General features: G+C 39.7%; 1 protein-coding gene across 1 annotated transcript in view; it reads right to left on the bottom strand.

Moving 5' to 3' along the window:
- The window catches only part of KIAA1109 (KIAA1109 ortholog), a 116,771-nt gene extending 106,076 nt beyond the window's left edge, over positions 1 to 10,695 (bottom strand). The window contains exons 1-2 of the mRNA XM_014949955.1: positions 10,653 to 10,695; positions 2,366 to 2,495 (exon numbers count right to left, since the gene is read on the bottom strand). Coding sequence (XP_014805441.1) covers positions 2,366 to 2,462 — 97 coding nt within the window. The 5' untranslated portion in view covers positions 2,463 to 2,495; positions 10,653 to 10,695. The remainder of the gene's footprint in view (positions 1 to 2,365; positions 2,496 to 10,652) is intronic.
- Positions 10,696 to 10,701: the final 6 nt, after the last annotated feature.

A 10,701-nucleotide genomic window follows, 5' to 3' on the forward strand; every position in this document is an offset into this window, starting at 1 on the left:
CAGCGTTTACCTCCCCTTGCTTTCACGTGAGTAAGCTACTCACTGATGGTCCTCTATCAAAGTAGGGAGAAAGCTGGAATGACTCACACCCAAAGGGTCTTGTTCCAGCAATAAAAGGTAAGTGGAGATTAAAGTTCAACTATGCACTTAACTTCTAGATACCTACAGCCAAGAAGGTACCCTCTTACGGTGACATATACTGAGAAAAACCAGCAAACCAGTGCAGTTTCCAGGCACTATGGTCCTAATCCACTGATTTTGCCACTAGTCTCATCCTTTGCCTTTTCTTTTCCCTCACCAAAATTAGTCTCTGCTATTAAGTGACAGATACCATAAACTCTATTCATCTCATTACTATATTCTTGATTTTAAAAGCCTCTTCACTCAAACTACATTTTGGAAATTTTTGGAAATTACATTTGGAAACTTTTACTGTATGTGATTTTTCTGGGATCAATAGTTAGCTGCTTCAGGATTCAGGAGAAAAAAACTGTTGACATCTTTTTTTATTCTCTTATAACAGGATGCCATAGGTCAGCAGGTGAAAGAAAAAGAGGCATGGCTGGCTGAAACTGGGTCAGTTAATAATTATTACTTCAATATGTTTCTATCCAAACCTTGTGATAATAGGAGGCTACCCAGCTTTTTGTGTTGTGTTCTTAGGACTAAAGAGATCAGCAGCTACCCAAACTGCGTATTTGTATATAAATCGTTCTGCCCATAGAAAAAGGGGATAGACTATTATTTCTTGAAGTTCCAGCCACCATTCTGTGGAACAGAAATTTTTAAGTTCAATATATTGAGGCAAATAAGAAAGCTAAGCAAAGCTTTTGGTTTAAATTATAGCTCTTACATGGAATTGCTTATATCCTACACACTTTCCAAATAGAATTACTAATAGTTTGCTCTAAGACTCCAGTGCAGAGAGGGAAAACAACAGAAAGAAAATTCTGCAGGCTGCAAACTGACACTTTTATTCTTTGGTGAAAGACCTGAACATCTCTAAGTCTCAAGTAAAAGCTTTTGGAGACAGATTTTTGAGATCTGTTCCACATTTTACCATAAGCAACTATCAGCATGGTGAGTTCCCGTATTTTCATCCTGATTACGCTTAGAATTTCATCTTAAGTACGAACTTTCCATGTCAACATATTAAAAGTGAAATAAATTATATTCAGAAAGCACCTTCAGCTAATTGGCCTGTGTTCTTTTCATTCAGTTTAGCCTACTGAAAAATAATTTGAGTACATCAATAGCCAGACAAACTTTAACTTCCCAGAAATCAGATAATAACACTATTTTTCCTGTGCTGCACCTCACTCCAGGTCTAAGAATCAAACCTGAAAAGCAGGTATTATCTACCTTTGGAAAAGTCCAAATTCATCACACGCTTCTAATACTCTCATCTGGACCTGCATATAACTTAATTTTTATTTTCCTGTCCTTGACTTATCTGTTTGTAGATTCAGAAAATCATAGAATTGTCTAGGTTTGAAGGGAACTTTAAGATCACCTAGTCCAACCATCAACCTATCTCTGATAAAAAAGCCATCACTAAACCATGTCACTAAGCACTAAGTCAACCCGACTTCTAAATACCTCCAGGGATGGTGCCTCAACCACTTCCCCGGGCAGCTGATTCCAATGCTTAATAACCCTTTCAGTGTAGAAATTTTTCCTAATATCCAATTTGAACCTCCCCTAGCGCATAGAATTACCTACACACAAATATAAACAATAGCACTAGTGTTATAAAAAAATTAGCATACCTAAGTCAGGCACATTTACAGGAACAGACCATAACCAAGTACACGATAGTTTGGTTTAAAGGCTTATTTGTGGCACACAATTTATTCTAGAATTTATGTCATTAAACACAAAAATCTTTATATCACTATTCAAACTATACCATATTAAAGGGCAGATATGTACATATTGGTGTAACGAAGTTATTGTATCTGCCTGACATGCTACAATGCTAATCTTTTGTTATGGTATTACAGTTAATCACTAGATTACTTTGGTGTTAGAAAAAACTTCTTTCATGGAGAGAAGTTCTGACTGAGTTATTTTGCAGAGCTGCAGCTGTAGAGCACCATCCCTTACACACTGGACTTATCTCCCAAGTGTTGCAGTTCCATTAGTATTGGAAATAGTTCTACTTTTTTTTTCCTTTCTGAATTACTTAAGTAGCATTACCATACCTCACTAAACAGTTGTATGACAAATAAAAACTTATTTTCAATGTTTTGATGTAATTTGGTAAGAAATTCAATATTGGTATGCCAGCATTTAGAAAAGCATGTTTAAAAGTGCTCACAAAAAAAAAAAAACATTTAAACAAAACCGAATAGATTCACCTTACCTACTAACAGCCAAACAACATTGGAGTCATGTTCTGTTAGGAAGTCTTCCAATTGCGTGATACTTGGGACAAAACTATCATTTTTTCTTTGATCCATTGCTAAATTGTTTTTGCACCGGCACCTATAGAACTGAAGGGGAAAAAAAACAACATCAAAACCAAAATGAGTAATAAGCACAGCACAGTTTGGAAAAAAATGAGTATGTTAAATAATCTCTAACAGTCTGTTTCACACAAATATGAATTTCCTTGTTTTATTCCTTCAATAACATTTTCATGATTCTTGGTTACCCTTTCTTCTACTCTAGAGCTCCAGAAACACTTCCATTCACCTCTGCCGAAACAAACGGAGCTTCCAGGCATGTGCCTCCCTAAAACAGATTATAGATCAACAAAATGCCAAAAAATACTCTCCAAACTTAGTACCTTGAATGCCCTGTACAGCCCATAACAGCAAATAAATTTATACAACTGTTGTACTGTAACAGTAATAGGCTTAATACATTAAGCCTTCTAACGTTAAAAAGGTGATTATGAGCCAATATGAGCCTGAACGCTCTGCCCCCACAAAAGGAGAGGCCAAAGTAGACACTTTCAGGAACTATGGAAAATTCCCATAACCTCCTAATCCACTGCATCCATTAATTCTCTTTCTTTAGGATGGATTTGCTTCATTGTATTAAAAAGCAACTACACAAGCGGTCTCTTACAGAGAGCGGAAAACCAGTCCTTATGATCTTATATACTTATTCAAACCACCTATAAATCATCTTGCAACTGGGTTATATTAATTAAGTGTGATTACCAGGGAGTAGCTCAACTCAGTAACGTAAGTAATTACACAGCAGTATTTTACTTGCATTAGTTTCATTTGAAGTTTTCTCCCTTGGATGTTATCTGTCAAGCCTTCTTACAGAAAGATAAGCATTAATTCTGCCTTTTTTCTTTTTCTTTTTTTTTTTTTAACACCTTCCAGCTTCTGGCAGCCTGTCAACCCTGTCAGTATTCAACCCTAAAAAAAAATGAGGCTTTATTTCCTTTTTTTTTTTTTTAATTAAGTCTTTGATGCTCTCCATCAAGAGCTCTAGAACATAAACCTAAGTAATGGTAAGATCTTAGTTTTGAGCTGGTAACATCTTTGGAAGAGTCAGTATTTAGAAGTGTTAGCAATAAAACTAACAGTTTTTCCCACAATATCCATACTACTCACTATTATAACTTGTAAACAAAATGTGGAAGGAGAAGTTGACAAAAACCTGCCTTTAATGCGCTTGTTTCTCCCCTGTATTTGGGTAAATGCAGCACCATGAACTAAGAGCCTATGTTTTGACCTAAAATAGGAGTAGAGTCCCAAGAACAAGTGCTAATGATTTGTTTGCTGACTCTCCCCTAAGAAGAAATAGAATGGGGAGGAAAACACACATGAAAGCAATAAACAGAAAGAAAGAAACAAACAACAAAAACCCCCTCATCACCAAAACACCAGGAAAAGCTTCCAGTAGTGACAATAAAGAAACTAACTTTGCTCCCCTGCAAAGAGGGATAATAAGCATCACACACATATTCACACACTTTAAAAAAAGAAGCCCTTGTTTTAGAAGGGATGTTACAGCAGCAAATTAAATCACATAATGGCACCGTGATTTGCTTTAAGACACTCACAGTACCTTAATAAAAAAGGCACGTGTCAACTTGTATTATGAAGCAGATGATGCCTCTGCGGGCAGCCTCTAACAGCCTTGAGCCCATGAATGACAGGGTTACTGGAGAAACCAAAATGAACACTTTCAGCATAAAGGAAGAAATAACTCGGGTTTGTTTCCCTTTCTTAGCAAGAGACAACTCTCCTGTGAGCAAGACCACCGTGGAAGTGCTGTTAATTGGTGGGGACCACCTACCACCTTAATGAACACCACCTCTATTTAACCCCTCAATAAATCAACCTGTGACTTTTTCCTAAGAAATTATCACCCAATCAGAGCATCATTATGCTCTGAATAGGACTGTAGCAAGACAACTCAGAGACTCCAAATCATGGGATCCTGATAGTTACTTATTTAAATAAAGACTATCTTCATCATTTATGGTCACCACTATCCCTAACCATAAATTGGATGTCTTTCAAAGCCTGGAATACATTCCCTTTTCACATGCAAATAAACACAGGCATTCGCCATCAGTCATCATGTGTGTCAACACATCATTTTGGAGCTCCACAGCTGAACCTTTAACACCCTGCACCACTGACAGGCCCCCTTCATCCTTGATAAAGTCACCTGAGGAAGAGGCTGATGGCAATGAAAGTGTAACCACCCAGAAACAAGCAGCAGCACTAGATGTGGGTTCTCAGTATGTGTCTCCAAGGAAGCAGGTGCTTAATCCATTTAGATTACAAAGCAATTTTGGCCATATGAATTAGTGCAACAGAAAGAGGACGAATGTAGAGACTTAAGTAGTACACCCTGTTTACAGTGTCCTTGTGCATTTACACAGCATGGGGGATGGAAGCAGGATCTGGATCATCATAATCATTCAGAGGAAGAGATACAATCTTTTCAGGACAGATCTTAGCTACCTGCAGTAACCAGCACGTTCTGTGGACAGTCCTGCACCTATCTGCCTTCATCTTCCATGCCCTACATACTGTATCCATAGATTCGGCCTCTTCTCCCAAGGGAATAATGACAGGAGCAGAGGAAATGGTCTGAAGTTGCAGCAGGGGAGGTTTAGATTAGATATTAGGAAGAATTACTTTACTGAAAGAGTGGTCAGGCACTGGAACAGCCTGCCCAGGTGGTTGAATCGCCATCTCCAGAGGTATTTAAGAAGCATGTAGATGTGGCACTTCATGGCATGCTCTAGTGGGGGTCTTTTGTGTGCATATGGTTAGGACTCCATGATCTCAGAGGTCCTTTCCAGTCATGAAGATTCTGTGATTTAAACCCTACATACCTCTCAGCTACCTGCCCTCATCCACCCTTTGTTACATTTATTCCTAGGGGCAAAATTACTTTGCAATCAGACAAAACATCAGCTGTTACACTCTCCAGGATCACCAACCACAGGTTGATTGACTTGTAATTTACATCATACTGCTACTCTGTTCTTCTGAAGTAACAGTATCCTTTCAAAATCTCATGAGACCTAAGTTTGGGTGGGAAACTGACTCTTACCAGCTCCACTAATATAAGAAAGAAAACACGCCTAAGAGAAGAGAAACCCAGAACTTCATGTTTACCTCTCTGCACTTTTTTGTATTTTTTTTTTTCAGGGTCTCTACTTCAGTTAACACACCAGAACATAATCGGAAAGTGTTAACAAGTGTTTTGTTTCACTTCCCCCCCAAACTTTTTAGTAAAGCATATCTTTACTATTCAGTATGGCTCTCATTTAGCACATAACATGTTAATACATACAAAATCTATTAGCTTTCTCCTGGGAGGACAGGAGAAGAGGAGGATTCTGTGACACTCAAGTGTCAGAATCCCACCACTCATATTTATCTTCACAGTAGTCCTTTCAGGGAGTAATCTTCTTTCTGCAAATGAGATACCTGAAGCAAGGAGAGATAAAGGCTCAATCCTTTATTTATGATGCCCAAACTGAAATACTTGGGGCCTGCTTTTCAGGTTGTGCATGTTTAGAGCACTTAGTGTGTTCAAAGCAGACAGTGGACTGGCTTGAAGACGTGAGAGTTCAATATTGCTGTAGATTTCCTCCTCCTGGTCAGACAGGCTTGCTTTATAGCAGAAACACACACTTCATGGACACTCTACAAAAATTTCTTTAATTACTTGTGTCACATATTAATCCATTTTTCTCAGTAGTAAAAAGATGCAGGTGATGTTACAATCCTGCAGGGATGCACTTCACTTCCAGCCCACTTCCAGTATTCCAAACTCAACCCAATTCTCACAGCAAATATTCTGTCCCTAAAAAGCCAAATACTCAAAAGCTGCTTCAAATCTTTAGAAACGCATTTCAATGGCATCAAACAGGGAAACTACTTTTAACCTCAGCCTGACACATTAACACTTCACACTGTTAACAAACCTCTGCTTGAACAAAGTCATTAAAAATTTATAGCAAGCATGCATACATGAAAGAGTTGACACAGACACAAAAAAAACTACAACAGAAGCCTGGTCACTGGGCTCTCAATGACCAGAGTGCAGTTGCTTGGCAGAGGCAGCTGCAGCCTAGGGACCAACAGTCCACCCGTGAAAGGTCTGTCCTGTACCTATAGCTGAGGAAGAAGGCAACAGACATTTTATCCAGTGCCCGAGAGCATTAGGGTAACGTGGGTCCAGGGCTGCACAAGAGGAGGAGGAAGAACTGTCTGTTTATCGCATGCTTTGTAACACTCTTTTTCTGGCACACCTTGTAGAAACAGCCGAATAAAACTGGTATCCAAAGGTGGGGAAAAATCCCAAGCATTTCACGATATTGAGAAGAAACAGTATTATACAGTTATGAAGGGGGTAGGGAAATAATGGATACAGCCAATGCCCTTATTATTACTAGAATTCATGGGAGGAATAAAACAGGAGTTTAAATTTGTCAGATATATTCCTCAGATCTTCACAGAAATCAAGCACTTACCGAATTTATGTTAATTTATGTTATTAGAGGTTAACTACCATTCTAAGGATACTCAACTCCCAACTTGTATAGCAATTACAAGACAATGGAGTCACAATTACACCCAAAATGACACATTAAACAACAGGAGGTAATTCCCCTTAGTCTAAATAAATGAATTTAGATAATACTAGATGCTTCACATCTCTAGTAAAGGAGCCAGACCCACAGTGGTTCCTGAGAGAAAAGTAAAGTGCCATTTTTGCATCCTACCCACCCCATCACTTTCTTTCAAAGGGTCTCCAGCAACAGCTGCTATGAAATCAGAGCTTTAAATAATTAAATAATATTAGAAAGGAGCCTCCCAAATGTAAACACCACTCCTCTGCATTTTCCTCTGAAAGTATCATGACACTGTCAGCACCCAGACACACATTAGGCACATTTCACAAAACAAAAAGCTGCCAACCTTGGCGTCTTTCCCAAAACACGCCAGCTAGGTCCGAAGACTTCAAACCCAGCCCAGCACAGCCTAGGAAGTTCAGCTCAGCTGTTCTTTAATCAACAAGCAAGGCAAAGAGGAAGAGAAGGGAAGTTGTTCTCAAAAAAACACGTGTACACAAAAGAATAAGCTCAATGACAGCACCCACACAGCAATTCTGCCATCTGACATGTTGCACTGGCTCCACACCTTATACCAAATTAAAGATTTGCAATTTTTTTTATTATTATTTTTTTACAAAAAGAACTAGGATTCACACCTAGTTTCTTCCCCCTCTGCTCGCGCTTGAAGTAAAAATAGCAGTAAACTGTAAACAAACTAAACTACTGCTTTAATTATACTAATGAAATCTTGCTACAACCTCCAGCGGAAACAGCTGCACTAAAAACAGAGCACAGAAGAGAGTCACACCTAGATAAACCGGTGTGTGGACAGCCTTAGTTAAACATAATTTGCACTACAGTAGCTTAAGTTAGTAAATAACATGTTAACTTAAAAATTAATTAAATAAAAATTAAAGTATATTCAAAGGAACCGTAAAACACCAGATAAAAATAATTCTTACAGTAACCTTCCTGATGAGATTCATTTCACCTAACAGAGAAATAGAAGCCACTAGAGAAGCACCTACAGTAAATTAATAAATAAAGATTAACACCCCTCTGAGAGCAGGAGGGGAAAAAAAAAACCCCAAACAGAAGAAAAGTCTAGTATTTACTGATTCAGTGTCAAAGACAGCAGAAGAGAAATATTTTTATTTATTTATTTTTCATAGTACAAGACATTAGTTTTAATACAGAAGAAATAAGACAAACTCCTGCTATGGCAATCAACATACAGTACTCCTTGCATCACTCAACTGCTAGCATAGGAATGCCTAACTGAACTCTAGATGACTGTTCATTTCATTTTAATTTTTAAAAAATAAAAAAAATCTGTTGTTTAACCTCACTTCCCAAACTTGTTCAGGGGAGAGAGTTGTTTTCCTGCTTACGTTGCCAGCTTTTGATGCTGCAGAAGGAAAAAAGGACAAAACCAAAAAAAAACCCTCCAAACAACAGAATCTTAAGGTCCATAACAACAGAAATAAGTAAGAACTTCCTTATGCACAGTCCTCCATTTAGAAAAAAATTAATTACTCCTTTTGGGGGCTGGTCTCAACAACAAGGGCATGACTTCTTTTTTTTCCCCCCTCCCTTTTTTTAATTTGAACTACACCTCTGAAATACTGTATGTATACAGTAGTTATATTTATATTTATTATATATATTTATATTTATTTTATATATGTATATATACAACTCTGAAAAACTGTACCTCTGAAATACCCTATGAAATTGAGTCTTCTACACCTTATGCATAAAATTTTCCAGAAGTACTTCATCTAAATTTCTCCTCTGACACATCACCACAATTTGGAGAAAGGGGTAAGTCTGCCATAAATCAAACTAAAAATCAGTCTTCTGGCTACATATACCATCATCCTTAAGTGAACTACATATAGGTCTTTATTAGTGTCTGCCCAGTCCGCAGTGAATCCAAAGATTTTGGCGCAGCAACAAGTGCTATAAGATGCTACAGAGGAAGATAAGAATTTACTAGCAAGAGGTGGGATATCTCAACACCACCGTAAACACAGGATAACTCTGCACACTGCTAGCGAGGAGCAATAAACTCTTGCCCATTTCCCACAGGATAAAACTATGCAAAAGGGCAATTACCAAAGAGCAGCTGATGCACATTTCACATGCCAAAGTTTTCTAACAGCATGCCCAAAAGGGGCGAGTTACTTCAGCATGCCATACATAAGGATTAGACCTCTCCTTAGACAAGTTCCAGACGTGCAAGAACCTCCACCCAATCAATCCAAGACAATTCACGAAGAGCAAAATCACCTCATGCATTAATTTGTCCAAAGACACTGTCAAATTGTGCAAATTCAGGCCATGCAAACACCCTAATGCCTAAGCGAACATCTCTGAACATCCATTTATCACCAACTGCCTAACCAGACCTTACTACTGTTTTTACCAGTGATTATTTGAAAGAACTTATTAACATAGTTTTACAACAAGAGGGCTACCCCATGCTCCAGTTTTTCTTCTCAATTGCCAAAATGTAAACCAGATATTGTTTATCTGGTCATCATTTTGCACATAAAAACCAGGAAAAAACCTGCTCTGCTACAATAAGAAAAGCTTATTGTTAGAGTTAACTAATTAAGCTTATTGTTAGAGTTAACTAATTAAATGACACAACAGAATAACTCTCATGGCAACAATATTGGTCTTTTTCATATTAAACCTGATCAAATTATATATGGAGATACATCCATTGCAGTAAACTTCCAACCTTGGAAGTTTTCACAAAGTTTAGTGAAGGTTGCTGTGGAAATGTGTCTTAAGATGGGAATCAAATCCAGATATCGATTATGACGGGGATATTGGCTATATTCTGATCTCTAAACTACACCTCCCCTGTATTAAAACGCTAAAGCATGTTATATTAATTAATTATATCAGATTTATTTTTTTTTTATTGACAATAGGACGTGCAAGCGCATTATCATCACGGCTTTAGGCACACCAAAAAAAGCAGGTGTGCTTTGTGTTAAATCAGTGCGGCTGTGTACACTAAAGCCCCCTGAGGGCCTGGGGGGCCGGCAGGGACCGTCTGCCACCGGCCCGGGAAAAGGGAAAAGCGAAACTTTCCTCCCAGGCCAAAACCAAAACTGGAAGCGCCTGAACTCCTGTCCCTTGACCTCACACCCCTTCTGCACGGCGTTAACCTAGAAAAGCCGGACGCAAAGAGGGGAAAAAGAAAAATAAAAAAGGCAGGAACCCGTAAAACCGGAGGGGGTTCCTCTCACGCCGCTTCCAAGGAGAGTAGGCGGAGAAAGGGGGCCACGCCGGTACCGGTAACACAAGGCGGAGGAGGCAGCAGGCGACGATCGCCTCCCCCTCAGCACCGGAGGCGTGGCCCCCTGGCACGGCGGCCCGCTGCCCCCCCCCGGCCCCTCAGAGCCGCCCCACCGGCGGGCTCGCTCCCTCACGGAGGCCGCCACCGGCGCGGCCTGACAGGCCCAGCGACGGCGGACGGGGCCAACCCCTCCGCACCGGCCCCCGCACCGCGTTCAAGCGGGCCCCAGCCCGGTGGGAAAACGGCAACCCCCGCCCCGTGCTCCCCCCTCCCTCCCGCACTTACGCCATCGCCCTCCGCGGCGGCTTCACCACGGACCCGGAAGCGGCGGCAG

This window comes from Calidris pugnax, unplaced genomic scaffold, assembly GCF_001431845.1.
Source record: "Calidris pugnax isolate Ruff unplaced genomic scaffold, ASM143184v1 scaffold42, whole genome shotgun sequence".
Classification (NCBI taxonomy): domain Eukaryota; kingdom Metazoa; phylum Chordata; class Aves; order Charadriiformes; family Scolopacidae; genus Calidris; species Calidris pugnax.